This window comes from Pocillopora damicornis, chromosome 5, assembly GCF_964200805.1.
Source record: "Pocillopora damicornis chromosome 5, jaPocDami1.2, whole genome shotgun sequence".
Taxonomy (NCBI): Eukaryota; Metazoa; Cnidaria; class Anthozoa; order Scleractinia; family Pocilloporidae; genus Pocillopora; species Pocillopora damicornis.
This window is the reverse complement of record NC_142674.1, coordinates 13,543,119-13,566,428: the sequence shown is the minus strand read 5'-3', so window position 1 is coordinate 13,566,428 and position 23,310 is coordinate 13,543,119. Positions and strand designations below refer to the sequence as shown.

General features: G+C 37.8%; 2 protein-coding genes across 2 annotated transcripts in view; both read left to right on the top strand.

Moving 5' to 3' along the window:
• Positions 1–23,310, top strand: part of LOC149045419 (RNA-splicing ligase RtcB homolog) — a 113,878-nt gene that overhangs the window by 41,314 nt on the left and 49,254 nt on the right. The gene's annotated exons all lie outside the window — the stretch shown is intronic.
• LOC149045425 (uncharacterized) lies at positions 5,590–6,309 on the top strand. The gene has a single exon (XM_089205905.1). It carries the CDS (start codon positions 5,590–5,592, stop codon positions 6,307–6,309), a length of 720 nt encoding a protein of 239 aa, XP_089062031.1.

Sequence of the window (23,310 nt, the reverse complement as noted above, 5' to 3'; positions counted from 1 at the left end):
TCTTTTTTTTTAATTTACTCTCCCTGAATTAATTGTCATTATTTTCTTTCTCTATTCACGCACTGCCTTTGTCAAATTAAACAGCCTGTAAGTGATGAACTCAATTTAATGAGGCAACTGAATTAAATAACTTACTTAATAGCAAAATAATATTACACAAACGTGTATAGTAAGCAAAACACAGTGACTGATATAATATATGTGACCCTCCACGGGATTCGGGGAATAAGATGAACGCACGCACATGGTATGCTCGCACGCTAAAAGAAAAGAACTAGCTTTTAACACGTTAGCAGCGTGTTAGTTACTCGCCTCATTAACTTCGCAGCCATTGTCTGCTTCGCACGGTAGAAACAAAGGAACGTGTTAAGATCTTGCTCGCAACTTTGCACGATACAACACAGTGACCGTGCAATTTTATAACACGCCTCTTAAAAGTTAAAGTTGCTTTTTTTGTACCTGGAGCCAGAAACATGTTGCTAAAGGATTCACAAAGATTCGGTACTGAGTTCATTAACCCTTTAACTCCCAGATGTTATTAACATGAAACTTCTCCCTATAATACCCATACATTATTCAGCAAACAGGTAGTGAGAATATTCGAGTTTACCAGGTAGAAGCGGCTATCTTGATCTAGCACCACGTTCTCATAACTAATTTACAAGGAAGTGCGTAGCAGCTGGAGGGGAGAATTAACAATCAGATCTTGGGAGTTAAAGGGTTAACTGTGGGAAGCGATAAGGATTTATATTTTACAAGGTAAGAATTAAGTTTTAAAAAAGTAACTCGTGTGTTCAAACTGAGCTCCTCTTGCTCACTGAATTCCCTGTGAAAATCCTGAGGGAAAGAGCCGTGATTTGCTGGGAATGTTTCATTTTTTATTACAACTTTCGAATAGGACAAAAGATCTTCTGCATTTCCGCTTATATTCGCTAGTAATATACTTTACAAACACCATTCTCACAATTAAGAAGCTGACAAACACAAGTAACAAAGTGAGCTGGGTTGTACAAGAGCTAGCGTGTTAAGGAAACAAAGGAACTTAGCGTGTTTAGAAAAAAAAGATCTAGCGTGTTATAGAAACAAAGCCCTACAGTGTTAGCCAGATATGAACAATGTCTACGAACACACTTTCCAAAATCAATTGTCTTTGTGCGCATATCTGCACGGTAAGCGTGTCATGCCCTTAGCGTGCGAGCGTGTTATAACGTGCCGTGTGCGTGCTTTCACCTTATTCCCTAAAACCCCGTGGAGGGTCACATATGGAATGAGAGTTTGACTTTCTAATATCAGTCGTTCTATCATATCTATATACAATAGCATCATTGAAGAACGAGGGCCAGTTTTCAGTCTGTAGCGATGATCAGTAGGAAGCGTCTTAATACTACTTTGATTTACTGAATTTTCCTTCAACCGATCAAGTGTTTTAACGCCTGAACTCTACTTATCCCAATCTTTTTCTCTGCTGTCTATGTCAACCATGCTGGATGAAATAATCGCATCAGGTGGTAAGTGAAAACGTAAAAATAGTTGTTTGCAGAATCATACTGATACATCGAGTCCTCCTTGGTTTTTACAATGTTTTCTACGTTGTTCTCTCTCTCTAAGCTAGGATTTTGACAGACAATTTTTGGACGGGAAACTCATGTTGTTTTCGTCCTTTTACTTTTTGTTGATAACGATGACTGTTAACAGGAAGTACTCATCGATTAAAGAGTTGGATGCATATGCGAATTTTTTTATGTAGGAAGGTGATAAACTTTAAGTTATTGATTCAATTTCGTAGCTTGGGATAGAATATAATAGATTGTCTGATCTTGAAAGTACGTTAGCGAGGTGACCATCAGTTCGGTATCATTAAGCAGTTTTGAGAGAAGGATTTAGATCTGCAGCCAAATGAAAATCAACTTTAGATATAGCCTCGCTTGAATGCGCCCCTCTAAAGGCATTAGTATCGCGAAACTAACATATTGAAACAAATGTCAACGAGATTTTCTGATGAAACGATTTGTTATTAAACTCTAGAATTCGTAGATGTTTGAATTACAAGTGAGGGTTAATGTTGGGTTAGGGGAGGGGTAGGTGGGCAGTTGCCCAGATGCTGATATTGATCCAATCATTTCTTAGGCACGAACTCTTTCAACAGAAAACAAGAATGGCAACCGAGTGCCATGTTCATTTAAACACTGAATAGAAATGATCGTGTGTTAAAGTTTATGATGAGATTATCTTTCAGCAATTTCTCCCTCAATACTCGCTGCCAAGTGCCTTTTACGATTATGAAGGTTATTATTATGATCATCATTCCTGGATAACTATGAAATTTACTTACTTGAACACATGCTGAAGTAACATGACATCAGTTAAGATGACTTAACACGCCAACCCTACAGTGATTATCGCTTGTCACCATTATTTTATTTCTTTGATCTGTTCATCAAAGTCGTCGTCTTCGAACCAGTTTCATGGCTGGCAGTGAAAATCATGGGTAGCTTACATCGTGCGGTAGATTTGTCTGTTTTGTGTATTTCGATAACCGGTGAAATTAGACGTAATCGTTGCTCGTAAGTCCACGAACAGTCACAAATATGTTATTATCGATCATACGTAAATTTCTGACATATAGAAGTATCATCATCGATTGCTATAAGTCAATTGGTTTTCGTAATAACCATTCGCGAACTTAACAGAACTGGAAAACTTCAAAACAATTCACAGTGGAGTAAAACAGTCACGTTAAAGTCGTGCACCGAAAAAAAGCTAAAGTTAGCAATTTTTATCAATTGATTGAATCAAATTGGTTTCCGTAATAACCAGTCGGGATGATTTATTCGCGGTCAGTGACCATTGAAAAACCTCATTGAACGACTCAGAACCACTGTTGTGGAATATTTGCAAGGAGCAGAAAAGAATGCAGGGTCGTGGTTGATTTGGTGGCAATTTTCTCGGCAAATTTTCACTGCTTTGTTGCAACTTTAAACAAGTTCATTGAAACAACATAATGTCCGTATGTGGAAGGTAAATCAACAAAGCTTCCCTGGGTGTCTTGAAATAAAATCTGAAACAGCGAAAAAAAAAAAAAAGGGTTAACTAGTTTCAGAGTTGAAATCAAAATTTTAATGGTTTACATCGCTGGGTATTTTACGTAGTGTTTACTACTTGACGTAAATGTTTTCAGTAAAAACTTATAGAGACAAATACATAGATATCGCGTAACATGGCTTGTTTGTTTACTTATTTAGTATTATCATTGATTTTATTATCTTTTTTTTCTATCATAATCATTATAATTATTAATTGTTATCACAATTATTATTGTCTTTTTTCGTGATCGAGGATAGTATCGTACGTTGATACAAAAAATAATTTCGGTATGTCAAGAAAATTAAAGTTTGTTAGGCAACAGTATGTTTTGGCAAACCAGTTATATGTACATGTTAGGCATCAATGTTTGAAGTGTAAGATGGACTAGTTTTGTAAATAATCCTCTTTATGTAAGTCATGTCATCCTTAAGTTGTATCATTAGGTATGTTAGTAACTTTTTGATGTGTTTTTGATTGCCGTTCATTGATCTCTAGCCCAATAATCTAAAATAAAGGGGAATGTTTCAATGTCTGAAACAATTTCTTAGGTCATGAACTTAACCAAGTTTCAATAATTTGTATTTGACATAAATTTTCTATTTACTGTTTAATTGACACTTTTTGCTACTTTTCTTTTCCCTTTTGCTATTCAATACAGCATGTGAGTACTGTTTTAATAATCTTCTCGAATTGGAAAATATTGAATAATTACAATTTTCAAATCAATTTAGTTCATTTCCTCATCATTATCTATTTATCCTTTTATTGTCTTTCCAATTGTTCCTCATTACCTTCCTGACCCTGTTACAATCAGGCGGTAAGTAACCATTATTTTTTATTATCCATCTTGGGTATTTTAGCTTAGATCATTTATAAAAGTTAAGTTGGAAAATGTTATTATTAGTTTTTTTTTTTTTTTAATCTAAGTATTTGATTCGATTTAATCTCAGATCCTGATCACACACAATTAAGACAGGTTAAGGTGCAGAAGATCATCTGTTGGAAAGTGAAATTGATTTGACCAATTAAAGAACGGTTTTTTTTTTTCGATAATGCGTGCGTAGCATCATTCGGTTGTGGCTTTTACAGATTTCTTGGAGAATGAGTCAATATTTTAGTATTGTTTTCTTTTAGAGGGCACGGTAACGTATCCTGCAATCTAGTTGGTTCTTTACCCGGTCAGTATTTTCCAACCTCTGCCCACAGGCCACGGTAACGCTTTCGTGAGTCGCCGAGTACATCCCAACTTTTGTTGCCATTTTTCATAAACATATTTCGTTTTCACGGCTGGGCAGTATTTTTAAGCAAACACGTCGGTCACTACCTCAAGCCGATAAATAACACATGAATCCTCTCTTTTTTCTCTCTCAAATCAATTTGGTTTACCGAAAAATATTGGTTTCAGAACGAATTTTTATAAGTAATAGTGTCACTACGGTGGTTGACAAGGGCTTAAAAACCGTCTGCGATTGATTTTAATCTTTCACAAAAAGCACCTAGAAAGTTAAAACGTGAGGTATTTGGTTATAGTAAAACAAAACGATGGAACTTTCATTCATTTAATATCTGAATTTTCTCAAACAATTTGTTCGTAGTGAAAGAGCAAGTGAGTCTTCCCAAGTCCATTTAATTTGGACATTTGTACTGTAAATTACACAACAGAAACTGAAGGAATTCAGTGAGAGAAGGTCGCATTAAATCCCCTTGTGTCTCATTGGAGTGTATCATTCAAATTTAGTTTTTGTGCAGGAAAGACTAATTTACACACGCCATTGCAGCAAACAAACGAGCAGACTCAGACAACTTCAAAATAAAAAATATTTACTTACAATTACTTTCCTCGCCGTTTGCCTAATGAACAAAGGTAAATCTTCGTACATGAATTAATCGTCGATGAGAGTGAATAATACTTTCCGTTCGATCATCGACTGTTTTTGAAGAAAATATTGTCGTGACAGTCCTTGCCAAACTAGTTTCGTTGTTTTTAAAAGTGTACATGCGCTCTTTTTTTCTCTTACGCACTCTCTAATTGACAGGTGTCAGATTGTGACAGATACTTGTAAAAATAATGTTTCAAAGTTTGTTTGGAAGCCTTTTAAATCACCTTTATCGTTACGCAAATGAAAATGTTTCGGTGAAGCAATTTGCTTGAGCTCTATTTTAACTATTATTTACTCGCCTAAAATTGTTCAGTTTACCTTGCCGTATTGACAACCCTAAATCATCCGGGTTCTTTCGGAAAGAATTTCGTTAAGTTTAAAAAATATATATACATACATATGTTATTTATCGGCCAAGGGTCGGTCCGTATAGTGAAAAACTGTGACTGTCGTGATATTGCGTTACACGGTCACGCCACTGGGCCGATGAACATCTTTATATTTAGAAGACTTAGGAGACAACGAAGACACACGTGGCGGCAGTCGAGTTCGCACAATAAACAACCCTTTTGAGTTCACAGAATCGTGACATGGTGTCAGAAGTGGGATCGGCTCACCCCTAAAGATGACAGAAGCAGCTGAAGCATCCATAGTTGTGCCACCAGCGCCGACTCAAGTTTTTATTCCCCCGTCAAATTTGCTCCCGCCGAAAGCGCTTATTTTTGACGACAATTTAGCCACCGCATGGAAATCGTGGAAAGCAGCGTGGCAGCGCTACGAAATCGCTACTGGTGTATATAAACAAGAGGGCATAGTTCGTGTGTCGACATTACTAAGCATTATAGGCGAGGATGGCGTCAGAGCCCACGATACCTTTATTTGGAACGAAGACGAAAACGCAGACGACATTTCACAAGTCCTGAAGAAGTTCGACGAATTCTGCATTCCTAGGACACAAGTCATATATGAACGCTATAGGTTCAACAACCGAAACCAGGAACCAGGCGAAAACATCTCGACGTATCTTACGGAGCTTCGAACGATCGCAAAAAACTGTGCACACGATACAATCACACCAGATGAAATTTTGCGTGACCGCCTCGTGCTAGGCATACGGGATGATCGCGTCCGCGAGAGACTTCTCCGTTTGAATGATTTATCTCTCCTACAAGCAGTTGACATTATTAAGTCGTCAGAACAGACCCAACAGCAAGTAAAGCTAATGGCTGGAGGAGACACTGCAGTTCATGCGTTACGGAAGGCGGGATCGGCAGAAAAACCTGAAGAAGAACGACAACTTAAGTCACAAGCATTTAGAAGACCGTCTAAAGAATGTGGAAATTGAGGAATGGTGCATGGACGTCATTGTCCCGCGTATGGAAGAACATGTTTTAACTGTGGGAGTATGAATCATTTTGCGAATAAATGTCGCGCTAATCCCCGAGGAGTGAAAAGTAGAGTTTCGGCGGTCCACGAAGCCGTCGACATGGGAAACGACCCCTACTACATTGGTGCTACTACTAGTAAGAGCAAAGGCCAGGGAAAATTGGCAGTGGTCAAACTCCACATTTATGGGCCAGATCCCAAGACAGAAGTCCAGTTTCAAATAGATACTGGGTCGCAGTGCGACATTCTCCCGGCCCAATTATACAAGCAAATCACTGGGGACACCCTCCTTCATCGCCTCAAACCATGCCAAAAGGAAATAGTCTCGTACACAGGGGATCGCCGCAAAATTGCTGGTAAAGCTACCCTGCCTGTGTGGTCCCGTGGACAGCGGAGGTCAATGGAGTTTAACATCTTAGACGGAGACTATCAACCGATTTTATCATTGAACACCAGCCTCAATCTTGGCTTTGTGAGTTTGCATAATTGTGACGTCCTAGCATTACACGTCAAGTGTCCCAAAGCCTCCTTGCTCGAAGAGTATGAGGACGTATTCGACGGATTAGGGGCCCTACCGGGAACATACAAAATAGCCATAGACGAACAGGCGCAACCAGTGGTCCACGCACCGAGGCGAGTGCCAGTAGCCTTGCGTCCATGCATCAAAAACAAGCTGGACGAACTTGTTGATCGTAAAGTTATTATTCCAGTAACAGAACCGACGCAGTGGGTATCCAGCATGTTGGCCATAGTGAAGCCAAACAAAGTACGCATCTGTATTGACCCGAGAGATTTAAGTCGTGCCATTCGGCGAGAGCATTACCAGTTGCCGACTATCGATGAAGTGGCCTCCCGCTTAACAGGTGCCAAGAAATTTACTCTTTGGGACGCCAAGGATGGTTTCCACCAAATCCTCTTAGACGATGCTTCCAGTTTCCTGACAACGTTCAATACGCCTTTTGGGCGTTATAGATGGGCCCGCATGCCTTTTGGTATCTCAAGTGCGCCTGAAGTTTGGCAGCGACGCATGCATGAATTCGTAGAAAATTTAGAAGGAGTTGAAGTTATCGCTGACGACTTCCTCATCGCTGGATTTGGCGAAACTGACGCAGAGGTCAACTCGAGCCTTGAAAAGAACGAACGTGCGTTCTTCAAGAAATGCCGGGAGTGGAACCTCAAGCTCAACAAACTCAAGCTGAAAAGATCTCAAACCGAAGTGCGTTTCATGGGCCACCTCTTGACTCCTGATGGTCTAAAGGCAGACCCAGCCAAAGTTGAAGCTATTTTGGATATGCCACCGCCGACTGATGTGAAAGGCCTGAAGAGGTTTTTGGGGATGGTCAATTATCTGGCCAAATTCTTGCCACTCCTGTCCGACATGACAGAACCTTTGCGAAGGCTTGAGGACAAGGACGTCGAGTGGTGTTGGCTTGCACAGCATGAGAAAGCATTTACCACAGTCAAAGAATACTTGGCCAAGGCCCCGGTACTGAAATACTATGATGTTACTGAAGAAGTGACAATCCAATGCGATGCCAGCATAACGGGTCTAGGTGCAGTACTGATGCAAAAGGGTCAGCCCGTTGCCTTTGCCTTGCGAGCTCTGACCGACACCGAAACGCGTTACGCTCAAATCGAGAAAGAGCTCCTCGCCATAGTGTGGTCAACCGACAAGTTCAATCAATACATACTGGGACGCGAAGTTGTACACATCGAGTCTGACCACGAACCACTAAGGGCAGTTTTTACCAAGCCAATACACAACTCACCAAAGAGACGCCAGAGAATGCTGATGGCCCTTCAGAATTACTCCCTGGATGTGCAGTATAAAAAAGGGGAACTTATGTGGGTATCAGATGCACTGAGTCGAGCATACCGCAACACCACCGAAGCCTCCAAGCACGATACAAGTCTGATCTGTACACTTGCCGAGATAGATCATTCAGAAAACCTCTCGATTGCACCATACAGGCTCGCTGAATTCAGAAACGAGATTGCCAGGGACCCAGTGATGCAAAAGCTAATCGGAGCAATCAAGGGTGAATGGCCAGTGTCAAGGAAGTCCTGTACCCCTGAGCTGACGCCTTACTATGACAAACGAAGTGAGCTTATAGAAGACAAGGGACTAGTATTCCTGGGGGAGCGATTGCTGGTACCCCCTTCCCTGAGAAAAGAAATGTTGAAGCAAATTCACCGATCACATATTGGAATCGAAGGGTGTTTACGTCGCGCTAGGGAGGTCCTCTATTGGCCCCTCATGAATTCGGAAGTAAAGGACTTTGTTTCCAAATGCTCAATCTGCCAGTCGTACCAGCCAGATCAGTGCCACGAGGAATTGCAACCGTATCCGATCCCGTTGCGTCCCTGGTCGATGCTAGGTGCCGATTTTTTTGACCTTGGGCAACAACATTTCTTTGTCTTAGTCGACTACTGGAGTGGGTTCTTTGAAGTCCAGGAGGTAAAGGTGGCCACATCTGCTAGCGTGATAGCTGCGTGTAAAGTACAATTCGCCCGCCATGGGATACCAGACGTGCTTATTACCGACAACGGACCTCAGTTTACGTCATCGGTGTTCAGTGCATTCGTGAGAGAATGGCAGTTTGAACATAGAACTTCGAGCCCCCGTTACCCCCAGTCAAATGGCCGCGCCGAGAATGCCGTGAAGACCTGCAAGAACTTGATGACGAAAGCGAAAGCGGATGGGCAAGACCAGCTGTTAGCCCTTCTTGATTGGCGCAACACCCCAACAGAGGGTCTAGGAACATCACCCGTACAGAGACTGATGGGACGCCGCACACGCACTTTCTTACCAACCCATGAAACGCTCCTGCGGCAGCCATCACACCAGGAAACAGCCACCAAATTAGCTGAGCGCAAGAAAAGACAAGCTCAACAATACAACAAAAAGTTTCGCCCTTTAGAGGCACTAAAGTGTGGACAGGCCATCAGGATGCGGCTTCCCGGAAGGGAGGAATGGAGTCTGGGGACCTGCATGAAAGCCTTGGGGAACAGGTCTTATGAAGTTGAAGTATGCGGCAGGCGATACCGACGCAACCGTCGGCAACTGCGCCTGACCCCGGAAACAGCACCACCTATGAGTCTGGTAGAACTAACTCCGCCCGAGTCTACCCTCAAACCGGCGCCAAATCTGACAGAGCCAGGACCTCCTCCACCGGAGTTCCATGGCGAGACCAAAACAGAGAGAATGCCACCTGAAAATGAGATGGGAACTGAGCTTGAGCCACAAAGGATTGAAACTCGTCGATCAGAACGCAGACGTCGACCGCCTTTGTGGCATCAGGATTACCATATGAACTGAACATTGAATGATTGAGCCGCTACATAGTTGTTGGGTTCTGTTTCTATCTTTTTATGATTTCGATGAAGAACAATGTTTTGTCGATTTTATGTGATTTGAACAGTGATCGAAACCGAACATTAAGTATTAATTAACTTTTGAAGATAAACTTTGTAAAAAGGGGAAGATGTCGTGATATTGCGTTACACGGTCACGCCACTGGGCCGATGAACATCTTTATATTTAGAAGACTTAGGAGACAACGAAGACACACGTGGCGGCAGTCGAGTTCGCACAATAAACAACCCTTTTGAGTTCACAGAATCGTGACAGTGACCTACGTCTCGGGCAGCATTTTCAACACCTCAGAAGTCATTTTCAACACCTCGGTCACAGTTTTTCACCATACGGACCGACCCTTAGCCGACAAATAACATATATTTATTCAGGTTACAATCAAACTCATCAGGGCGTTATAACCTATTCATTGTAGAGCGTTTGTTTGGTTGTTACTGTTTAATCTCAACCCATTTGAATTTACCAAGGCCTCTGAATCGTATTTTCATCCATTTCAATTCGTATATATCTGGTATAACACCATTACTCCGTTCCTTTCTTCTGATCACATAGGGTCAGGCTGAAGAATATTGCGCATGATGCTTGATATTTTTTTGTTAATCCCTGAAAGACCCCCTTTTAATTTAGTTTTCAAAGCTCCAGTGCTAACGAAATAAGCCACAACGTATTTTAAGGAATTAACTAATAAACAACGCGGGATGTTGGGAGAACACGCCGGCCAGATGAGCGAAGACTGCAATTAATTTATAGCTGAATTAAAGTAACGGCATTGAAATTGTGCAGAAATTGTAAAGAAAACTAACGAGACACAGCGATATGCAAGCTAAGGACACAAACAATAACATCCAATGATGAATATTTCAATTTGGCCATCGAAAACGCGATCTTTGCCGCAAGAATTTTCCTACAAATGCGATTGCGATCTGATAATTTTTACGGAAAAATTTTAAGGTTTGCAAGGCTAAGAAGCAGTATTTTGATATTACCCGAAGCTTTCTCAGTGAATAAAGGTCATTGGTAGAATTTAAACTTGTGAAATTAATTCCTCAGAGAGGAGTTAACTCAGTTAACTCCCATTACAAAAGTGGAAAATAAAAAGACAATGACCTCGATCGAGTCGTGAGCACTGAATCAAATTCCATCCTGGTTTCGTTCTCTTTTTTTTTTTTTTTTTTTTGTAACACACGGTACACTATTTTACCATAAGCGAATTTGTGTCTATTACCTCAGCTTACATTAAAGCTTTCCTCGAGTCCTCGTTAACAGAAAGTGCTTAAAACACTTGGACTTGGCAAAACTATCAAATGAAACCTGAAATAGCGGACAACAAACGGAATTACTATAAAATCTTGAGTGCACATGCACTTTTGCGAGTAGTTTTTGTTCTTATGCAAAAAGACCGATTAGTTTGTCGTTAAAATTTTCTTGAAGCAAAAACATGCCAACTTCTCCTTCTCTACGAGCAGCTTAGAGAATTCTAGTCGAGAACCACGCAGCGGAAATTAGGGCATAAAAAGGGAGCAGCCAGTTGGTAAACTGCATTTTAAATGAAAAAATTGATAAGTTTCAATAAATAGAATCTTTCTTATTATTAAAATCCGTGAGTTCGCCCCTTGAGGCGCCATTCTATAGGAAAGGAAGATGATTTAGTTTTGAATGGGTATTCAGGCAAATATACAATAGTTTTTTGACCAATCAAAGCGCGCTTTTCGTATCAGTTAAGCGTTGACATAGTTTCCTTAAAGTATGAAGAACTGTCTGCCTCATTCAATCATTACTTAAATGAAAGTACCAAGTGTCTTTCAAGAGCCAAAGAACTTTAATTCGACTAGGTTTGGACTTGTGTACCATAACTTAAATGTAGTAGTTGTTGTTGTTGTTTTTTTTAAATTTTGTTTAATTTTTTTTCAACTGTACTCAATATTTTGATATAGAGGTTTGTCACAGCACTTTTCAAGTGGCAAAATAAGAAGCCCGGTTGTAGCCCAATCAGATCAGATCAGCGGAACGCACAAACCGTAGCGCAACTTCCTTGGCCTCCTTACCGAGAGTAAAATTAGTTATGACTTCCCCAATAATATCGTTAACTAACAGTGATCGGAACACATGTTTCTTTCTTTCTTTTATCACCCATCATGGTAACAACCAAAAAATTGTGTTCTCTGCGTATTTTTCTAATTTTTTTTCCACGGAATCAATCAAAAATAATATTTGTGAAATAAAGTGGTTGAGAGTAATCTACTTTAATCAAAAGGGAACGAACAAACCCTAACTGGCCTCCTTTCCAAGAGTAACATGATTAAAAACTTCCAGTCTACCATTCTTGAGTGATGGTGCGCTTATAAGTGTTGTTTTCTTTCTTTTTTAACACACCTGCTGGTAACAAACAAACTCGTTAGCCTGTAAGTACTTAAATACTTTGCTACGTATCTATTTGCAAAATTTGTTTTAATAAAACGACATACATATAGGTCATTAACGTTGAAGTTGTGAGAAAATAGATCACGATTGAGTTTTTTTCACGTAATCAGTCCAAAGTAATATTTGTGAGATAAAGTGGTTGAGAGTAATCTACTTTAATCAAAAGGGAACGAACAAACCCTAACTGGCCTCCTTTCCAAGAGTAACATGATTAAAAATTTCCAGTCTACCATTCTTGAGTGATGGTGCGCTTATAAGTGTTGTTTTCTTTCTTTTTCATCACACCTGCTGGTAACAAACAAACTCGTTAGACCGTAAGTACTTACATACTTTGCTACGTATCTATTTGCAAAATTTGTTTTCATAAAACGACATACATATAGGTCATTAACGTTGAAGTTGTGAGAAAATAGATCACGATTGAGTTTTTTTCACATAATCAGTCCAAAGTAATATGTGTGAGATAAAGTGGTTGAGAGTAATATACTTTAATCAAAAGGGAACGAACAAACCCTAACTGGCCTCCTTTCCAAGAGTAACATGATTAAAAACTTCCAGTCTACCATTCTTGAGTGATGGTGCGCTTATAAGTGTTGTTTTCTTTCTTTTTTAACACACCTGCTGGTAACAAACAAACTCGTTAGGGGGTAAGTACTTAAATACTTTGCTACGTATCTATTTGCAAAATTTGTTTTCATAAAACGACATACATATAGGTCATTAACGTTGAAGTTGTGAGAAAATAGATCACGATTGAGTTTTTTTCACGTAATCAGTCCAAAGTAATATTTGTGAGATAAAGTGGTTGAGAGTAATCTACTTTAATCAAAAGGGAACGAACAAACCCTAACTGGCCTCCTTTCCAAGAGTAACATGATTAAAAATTTCCAGTCTACCATTCTTGAGTGATGGTGCGCTTATAAGTGTTGTTTTCTTTCTTTTTTAACACACCTGCTGGTAACAAACAAACTCGTTAGGGGGTAAGTACTTAAATACTTTGCTACGTATCTATTTGCAAAATTTGTTTTCATAAAACGACATACATATAGGTCATTAACGTTGAAGTTGTGAGAAAATAGATCACGATTGAGTTTTTTTCACGTAATCAGTCCAAAGTAATATTTGTGAGATAAAGTGGTTGAGAGTAATCTACTTTAATCAAAAGGGAACGAACAAACCCTAACTGGCCTCCTTTCCAAGAGTAACATGATTAAAAACTTCCAGTCTACCATTCTTGAGTGATGGTGCGCTTATAAGTGTTGTTTTCTTTCTTTTTTAACACACCTGCTGGTAACAAACAAACTCGTTAGGGGGTAAGTACTTAAATACTTTGCTACGTATCTAGTTGCAAAATTTGTTTTAATAAAACGACATACATATAGGTCATTAACGTTGAAGTTGTGAGAAAATAGATCACGATTGAGTTTTTTTCACGTAATCAGTCCAAAGTAATATTTGTGAGATAAAGTGGTTGAGAGTAATCTACTTTAATCAAAAGGGAACGAACAAACCCTAACTGGCCTCCTTTCCAAGAGTAACATGATTAAAAACTTCCAGTCTACCATTCTTGAGTGATGGTGCGCTTATAAGTGTTGTTTTCTTTCTTTTTTATCACACCTGCTGGTAACAAACATACTCGTTAGGGGGTAAGTACTTAAATACTTTGCTACGTATCTATTTGCAAAATTTGTTTTAATAAAACGACATACATATAGGTCATTAACGTTGAAGTTGTGAGAAAATAGATCACGATTGAGTTTTTTTCACGTAATCAGTCCAAAGTAATATTTGTGAGATAAAGTGGTTGAGAGTAATCTACTTTAATCAAAAGGGAACGAACAAACCCTAACTGGCCTCCTTTCCAAGAGTAACATGATTAAAAATTTCCAGTCTACCATTCTTGAGTGATGGTGCGCTTATAAGTGTTGTTTTCTTTCTTTTTTAACACACCTGCTGGTAACAAACAAACTCGTTAGCCTGTAAGTACTTAAATACTTTGCTACGTATCTATTTGCAAAATTTGTTTTAATAAAACGACATACATATAGGTCATTAACGTTGAAGTTGTGAGAAAATAGATCACGATTGAGTTTTTTTCACATAATCAGTCCAAAGTAATATTTGTGAGATAAAGTGGTTGAGAGTAATCTACTTTAATCAAAAGGGAACGAACAAACCCTAACTGGCCTCCTTTCCAAGAGTAACATGATTAAAAATTTCCAGTCTACCATTCTTGAGTGATGGTGCGCTTATAAGTGTTGTTTTCTTTCTTTTTTAACACACCTGCTGGTAACAAACAAACTCGTTAGCCTGTAAGTACTTAAATACTTTGCTACGTATCTATTTGCAAAATTTGTTTTAATAAAACGACATACATATAGGTCATTAACGTTGAAGTTGTGAGAAAATAGATCACGATTGAGTTTTTTTCACGTAATCAGTCCAAAGTAATATTTGTGAGATAAAGTGGTTGAGAGTAATCTACTTTAATCAAAAGGGAACGAACAAACCCTAACTGGCCTCCTTTCCAAGAGTAACATGATTAAAAACTTCCAGTCTATCATTCTTGAGTGATGGTGCGCTTATAAGTGTTGTTTTCTTTCTTTTTTAACACACCTGCTGGTAACAAACAAACTCGTTAGGGGGTAAGTACTTAAATACTTTGCTACGTATCTAGTTGCAAAATTTGTTTTAATAAAACGACATACATATAGGTCATTAACGTTGAAGTTGTGAGAAAATAGATCACGATTGAGTTTTTTTCACGTAATCAGTCCAAAGTAATATTTGTGAGATAAAGTGGTTGAGAGTAATCTACTTTAATCAAAAGGGAACGAACAAACCCTAACTGGCCTCCTTTCCAAGAGTAACATGATTAAAAATTTCCAGTCTACCATTCTTGAGTGATGGTGCGCTTATAAGTGTTGTTTTCTTTCTTTTTTATCACACCTGCTGGTAACAAACAAACTCGTTAGGGGGTAAGTACTTAAATACTTTGCTACGTATCTATTTGCAAAATTTGTTTTAATAAAACGACATACATGGTGGCAAACAAACTCATAAATGAAATGAAGTAGAGTTTTGTTGTTGTTGTTTTTTAAATTTTATTTTGTATTGTTTTCATTCTTTTATCACACATGATGGTAACAAATTAACTCATCAGGTGGTATTTTGCTACGTATTTATTTCTATAAGTTTTCAGAAGAAAAGCAAATCGAAATATGATCTTGTACATTTAGAAGACAGATAAAGATTAATTCATTTATTTATTAGTTTGTTTGTTTACTCCAGTTTATGATAAACTGAAGAGAATTGTTTGACCGCTGTATTTTACCATAGTATCAAAATAATATGGATTCTTTTGGGTGTTACTAAACTATGGATCAGCAGACCGCGGAACCTCCGAAACCCATATGTTTTCTTAAAAGAAAAGTAATCAGCTAAAAGAAAACTAAAAAGACCTGAACGCTGTCGGAAAGTTCGTTTTCGGGTATAAAAAAGAAAACTTTAAAAGATAAATATTTTTTAATTGTGCTGGACCTTCAACTTTAATTGTGACGACATTTACAGTACTAGTACAGGGGTATGTAATGTCATAAGGAGTGATCAGCAGTCACCTACCTGAGCTCTAACGGTTTTGTACCGCGATATCCGAATATCGCATCATCCGAAGGCTCTCAGCAAACCTTTAGGCTGGAATTCATTGTCCATTGCGCATGAAAAATTATTCCTTACTCAAAAATAGTCCAGAACTTTTTAAGGTTGAGAGCGCGACTGTTTATTGCCATGCAAATCCCTATATCTCACTCATTGCGCAACGTGAACATATTTGTATATTCACAAATGCTCACTGTATGAGCTTGGGTTTCCTATATTTCTCTTTTAACGTTACCTTCTTTATACCCGAAATCGAAATCTCGAACAGTGTTCAGGTATTTTTAGTTTTAATTTCATTTCCTTACTATTTTTATGTACAAAAAAGTAATGGTTCCATAGGTTCCGTTGGTTCCGCAGGTTCCGCAGGTTCCACTAGTTCTACTGGTTCTGAAGTGTAGCAAATCTCTTTCGTTTCCAAATTTCATGTAACAATTTTCCTCTTCCTCTCCTTCCTCTACATTTTTTGTATTCACGCACAGCGCGCAGTATTTCAAAAATTAGCCAATCATGTCAAAGAACTCTAACCTTGACATTGGAAAAATGACATTTTTCGCGTACTTTTTATTCTATTTTATTCAATTAAATCAGATTCGAGCTTAGCATCCTCACCGAGAATAAGGATCAATTAATCCCTCGCTCTTATCCTTATTAGGAGAACATTGAAAAACAAACAAACAAACAAACAAAAACCAAAGGCAGACCAAATTGGAAAAAAAAACTGTAACTTAGCTTTCCTGGCCATTCTTTCTTTCTTGTCTGAAAATGAAGATTAACGATATCCACGCTAACATCCTTTAGGAAAAGTGCACTAATTAATCTTGTTTACTTCCTTTCATCACTCCTGATGGTAACAAACAAACCTATCAGTATGTAAGTACCCATTTGTTTTAACAACTTAATTTCGATAAAGATTATCCATTAAAAAAGTAACAAAAAGGCGGAACAGAAAGTGAATAGGATTACGTTGGACGCAAGTCACATCATTCTTGGGCAGTTGAATACTGTCGCAATAGCGTGGAATTTCTCGAAAGAAATGTTCTACCTGTATTTTAAAAGATTTTTAGTAACATGTGCACACAGCCGTCGTTCCAAGTCGTTGCGCTGGCAGTGCCCGTGGGCAATCTGAAGCCCTTGGTTCTGATTGGTTACCCGAGCGGGCAAGATAGGCCCATCTTGCTCCCTTGGGATTGCCCGACTAACAAAGCTCGTAAATTTTAGACAATGTTGGTGATGGAGTCGCAAAAAGTGGCAGAACGTAATCAACAAAGGAAGTAAAAACGGCTGTAGTTTGTTTATTGTGCTGCAAACACAGTTGGCTTCCTTTCCCACCTCTCGAAATCAACGAGTTATTCTTGATTTTTAGTAGACCCAAAGTTATCGCAAAAAAAAAAATGTGGAGCCATTTGAGCATGGGTGCACTGGATAAGTTTTTAATTATTTTTGTATCTCTATGGGTGGTAACAAACAAACTTATCATTCTAAACGTACCCATTTATTGTGCTATTTATTTTTATAACTTCTTGGTCTACTTGGTATTTCTGTAAGCTGAGCCCATCCAGCAAAATTTATCTTAACTTTGGGTTGTATTTTTTTAAATTTAAAATTGAATTTCATTGACTATTCGTTCAGTTTATAACTTGACTCATTACATTCGGTCAAGCTAAAGAATGTTATATGACATACCAATGACATATAACATAGGTTTAACTATATCACAATAATGTTCCACTTATAAGTCGTTGAGCTATGTCATAATTAATAGATGCCCTCTATCACCCAAATTTGCATCAGTACTGAATAAGTTGCAAAAGTTATTCGAATCAATTACGGTACTGGCAGCTTTACTGGAGCAACACAGAGAGTTGGTAAAATGCGGGGACTTAAGCAACTCTAAGAAGAGACTGTGCAGTTCGATATTGAACGCTAGGATCGAAAAAGATGATCATCAAAACGTCCATATGTTGAAAATTGGATAAAAGGGCAATGTGCTTTAACAGTCGATTTTCTTTTTCAACACTTATAACAAATCTTTGTTTTTCTTTTTCTTTTACCGGCATTTTTCAAAATCAATCGATCTCCAGGCTGTAAGTAACATTCAATGTATTTAGTTACACATATGGCAGAAATTTTATGTATTTACAGGCCAGAATGTGTTTTGAATTGAGCTATAACTTTAAATCGTTAATTTCTTACTTCTTTTAATTTTTTTTCCTCATTTGTTACCGGATAAATCAGATGGTAAGTTTTTACTTTCATCATCCAAACGAGCTTTTATCGATAACACTTTTTACTCATTTACTCGGGCGCTCAAGGTTGGTGTCGGCTCAGTTCCAAATCGCCGTCAGAGCTCATAAGCATATGCGTAGGGCAAGTTTTTCACATATTTCACACAGAGGCTTAAAGAGCTAGTCATAAGCCATGTGAAAATGCTTTCTTAGATAGCTAGCAGTGCCCATGGGTGAGATGGAATCCTGTCAGTTGACAATGGAATCATAAAATAAAGAGCGATAGTGACCAGTCAAAACCAAGAAAACTTAATCGAGCACACGCCATTATTGTTGACATTCTTGATTCTTGTTGAAGTGAATACTTTTTCTTTAAAATAAATACTTTATTGACCAAGCTTGTTCAGTAATGATGGATGGATATTAACCTAGTTCTTGACCTTATAAGCCCTGATGTCCTCCCTCTAGGTCAATAAAGCATGTGTGGAGTGGATAACATTTTTGCGTGCCTTACAACTGCCTCTCATTTTCTCCATGTAATCCATATGTTAAATACCGGTGAAAAATGTTGCAAGAAAGTGACTAGCATCATTACCATCGCCTGAACCCCCGAACTTTTGGACAACCAGAGAAGAACGCAATTTAAATTTAGGCAATGCAATTTATTAGTAATTCAAAGAGAGTGATTAGAACTCCAAAAGTGGTTAGACTATACTTAAGGTCCATTCGATCATTGTTCGCCTGGCGGAGTTTTACACTTACTTAAAAATAAATTTGTTCCTGGCTGTTATTGCTACAACTTTAAGCTTGGTAATGTTACTTACCTCGAACGCATTAATTTACTTTTCTGAATGCCAGTCGTATTGTTAAACTGAAACGAATTAAACTTACCAAGAACTTCTTGGGAGGGATTCATATTCTTCGAATTATTTCAATTATACTCAGTACAAATGTCATAAAAGATTCAAATTATTTTGATTTGCACAACCATCAATCGAAAATGTGTCCAGCGGAAGTTTAATATTTTGTGGTTAGTACTAGTAAACATAATTAGTCCCTCACAATTGTCTGTTATTTATTATATTTTTTTCGGAGAGGGTGGGGGGGGGGGTTAATTTTGAAAAAGAAAAAGCTTGAATTATAAAATCGATCTCTAAAGTAACAGTAACGATTTACGAATTGTTGTGCTCTTCATTGCATATTATCATTAATGTCTTTAATACCGTATCTGGTAAAATAATTAAGCAAGCAGTAGTATCAACAGTAATGTTAATCGAAAATTAATATTTTTTCCTTTGATCTTTGTTTCTCTAAAATCTGCGATGGATTAAAGAGCGTAAGTATTTTATCTTCTTTTTATATAGTCTAGCCCTATTTTGAGTATTTCTGTCAGAAAGTCCAGCTCATTACTCGCCCACCAGCCTTCTCCTATGGCCTTCCACGCCTGGTGTGGGAGTGGAATGGTTTAAGGTGTAGAGGAAAATTCAGTTGATCTTTATCACAATTTCTTTTAGCTGTATACACCTTAGCTTAGTATTTTTATCTATGTTTGCCAACGCCTTATGGGCGGTAATTTCCCTGCACGTGGTGAAGATATCATATTTTTGATCCCCTTACTGTGCTTATGAATTCAGCTGGCTTGCTTCTGTCAGTTGTTCCCGGCTCAAAAGGGACAAAATGAAGGATCTTATTGAACCTCTGTACGCCTGTCTGTGACTCCATCGCACAGCGATCACCACGATAAACAGTAATGTTGAATGTGCAGCCTTCAAACTTGTTTGTAGAGAAAAAAATAAAAAGGTTGAGTAAATCGGCGTAATAAACCACTTAGTATTTTGGGAGAACACGACAGTAGTTTGCAAACCATAAGCCAGAGAAAAGTAACAAATTATTTCAACGTTTTGACGTAAGAGAAAAAATTAAAATGCTAAGTTACATTTTTCTTGTGTTGTAAATGAGAACTGTGTCTTATGAGTTAATGGTGGTTTGTGTGTTAATCCATTTGCATTTTCTCTTTTCAATTTTCTTTTAATCTGTTGCACTGACCCACATTTGACAAATCAGGGCGTAAGTAACGTTTTCTTTGCTAAATAGCGATCAAACCACACTTTCTATCCGTTAATCGGCGTATTAAACCACTTAGTATGCTGGGAGAACACGACAGTAGTTTGTAAAGCATAAGCCAGGGAAAAGGAACAAATTATTTCAACGTTTGACGTAAGAGAAAAAAATAAAATGCTAAGTTACATTCTCCTTGCGTTGTAAATGAGAACTGTGTCTTATGAGTTAATGGTGGTTTGTGTGGTAATCCATTTGCTTTTTTTCTCTTTTCAATTTTCTTTTAATCTGTTGCACTGACCCACATTTGACAAATCAGCATGTAAGTAACGTTTTCTTTGCTTAATAGCGATCAAACCACACTTTCTATCGGTTAATCGGCGTATTAAACCACTTAGTATGCTGGGAGAACACGACAGTAGTTTGTAAAGCATAAGCCAGGGAAAAGGAACAAATTATTTCAACGTTTGACGTAAGAGAAAAAAATAAAATGCTAAGTTACATTCTCCTTGCGTTGTAAATGAGAACTGTGTCTTATGAGTTAATGGTGGTTTGTGTGTTAATCCATTTGCTTTTTTTCTCTTTTCAATTTTCTTTTAATCTGTTGCACTGACCCACATTTGACAAATCAGCATGTAAGTAACGTTTTCTTTGCTTAATAGCGATCAAACCACACTTTCTATCGGTTAATCGGCGTATTAAACCACTTAGTATGCTGGGAGAACACGACAGTAGTTTGTAAAGCATAAGCCAGGGAAAAGGAACAAATTATTTCAACGTTTGACGTAAGAGAAAAAAATAAAATGCTAAGTTACATTCTCCTTGCGTTGTAAATGAGAACTGTGTCTTATGAGTTAATGGTGGTTTGTGTGTTAATCCATTTGCTTTTTTTCTCTTTTCAATTTTCTTTTAATCTGTTGCACTGACCCACATTTGACAAATCAGCATGTAAGTAACGTTTTCTTTGCTTAATAGCGATCAAACCACACTTTCTATCGGTTAATCGGCGTATTAAACCACTTAGTATGCTGGGAGAACACGACAGTAGTTTGTAAAGCATAAGCCAGAGAAAATTAACAAATTATTTCAACGTTTTGACGTAAGAGAAAAAATTAAAATGCTAAGTTACATTTTTCTTGTGTTGTAAATGAGAACTGTGTCTTATGAGTTAATGGTGGTTTGTGTGTTAATCCATTTGCTTTTTTTCTCTTTTCAATTTTCTTTTAATCTGTTGCACTGACCCACATTTGACAAATCAGCATGTAAGTAACGTTTTCTTTGCTTAATAGCGATCAAACCACACTTTCTATCGGTTAATCGGCGTATTAAACCACTTAGTATGCTGGGAGAACACGACAGTAGTTTGTAAAGCATAAGCCAGAGAAAAGTAACAAATTATTTCAACGTTTTGACGTAAGAGAAAAAATTAAAATGCTAAGTTACATTTTTCTTGTGTTGTAAATGAGAACTGTGTCTTATGAGTTAATGGTGGTTTGTGTGTTAATCCATTTGCTTTTTTTCTCTTTTCAATTTTCTTTTAATCTGTTGCACTGACCCACATTTGACAAATCAGCATGTAAGTAACGTTTTCTTTGCTTAATAGCGATCAAACCACACTTTCTATCGGTTAATCGGCGTATTAAACCACTTAGTATGCTGGGAGAACACGACAGTAGTTTGTAAAGCATAAGCCAGAGAAAAGTAACAAATTATTTCAACGTTTTGACGTAAGAGAAAAAATTAAAATGCTAAGTTACATTTTTCTTGTGTTGTAAATGAGAACTGTGTCTTATGAGTTAATGGTGGTTTGTGTGTTAATCCATTTGCTTTTTTTCTCTTTTCAATTTTCTTTTAATCTGTTGCACTGACCCACATTTGACAAATCAGCATGTAAGTAACGTTTTCTTTGCTTAATAGCGATCAAACCACACTTTCTATCGGTTAATCGGCGTATTAAACCACTTAGTATGCTGGGAGAACACGACAGTAGTTTGTAAAGCATAAGCCAGAGAAAAGTAACAAATTATTTCAACGTTTTGACGTAAGAGAAAAAATTAAAATGCTAAGTTACATTTTTCTTGTGTTGTAAATGAGAACTGTGTCTTATGAGTTAATGGTGGTTTGTGTGGTAATCCATTTGCTTTTTTTCTCTTTTCAATTTTCTTTTAATCTGTTGCACTGACCCACATTTGACAAATCAGGGCGTAAGTAACGTTTTCTTTGCTTAATAGCGATCAAACCACTCTTTCTATCGGTTAATCAGCGTATTAGAACACTTAGTATGTTGGGAGATCACGACAGTAGTTTGTAAAGCATAAGCCAGAGAAAAGTAAAAAATTATTTCAATGTTTTGACGTAAGAGAAGCACCTTGAGCAATTCTTACGCATCTTTCGTGCTCTCCAAACTTCCCGCGTGCTTCATATCTCGATGAATGCACGCTGAGGTATAAACCAATTGTTAAATTTAAGTTGTACAACAAATTTACGCTGTTGGTGGGTCTTTCCGAATCCATTCAATTTGGACATATGTACCGTAAATTGCACAATAGAAACTGAAGGAGTTTAATGAGAAAAGGCCGCATTAAATCCCCGTGTGTTTCGTTGGAGTGTGCCATTCGAATTTAGTTTTTGTGTAGGAAAGAGCAGATTTACACACGCGATTGCAGCAAAGAAACGAACAAACTCTCACAACTTCAAAATAAAAAAAATTGAATTTACTCACATTTTCTTTGCTCGCCGTTTACTTAATGAATAGAGGTAAATCTTCGTACATGAATGAATCGTCGATAGGAGTGAATAATACTTTTCGTTAGATCATCGACTGTTTTTGAAGAAAAGATTGTCGTGACAGTCCTCGCTAAACTAGTTCCGTCTTTTTTAAAATGTTCTTGCGCTTTTTTTTTCTTATGCGCTCCCTAATTGACAGGTGTCAGATTGTGACAGATATTTGTAAAAATAATGTTTCAAAGTTTCTTTGGAAGCCTTTTAAATCACCTTTATCGTTACGGAAATGAAAGTGTTTCGGTGAGGCATCTCTCTTTAATTTGCATCACCTCTATTTTAACTACCATTTACTCGCTCAAAAATTGTTCAGTTTATGAAAGATTTTGCCGTATTTACAGCCCTAAATCATTCGGGTTTTTTTGGAAAGAATTTCGTCAAGTTTAAAAATAATAGATATTTATTTACCGGCTAAGGGTCGGTCCGTATGGTGAAAAACTGT

What these genes read in the sequence shown, in the direction of transcription:
- LOC149045425 (XM_089205905.1), top strand. Translation starts at nt 5,590, where the DNA reads ATGACAGAAGCAGCTGAAGCATCCATAGTTGTGCCACCAGCGCCGACT.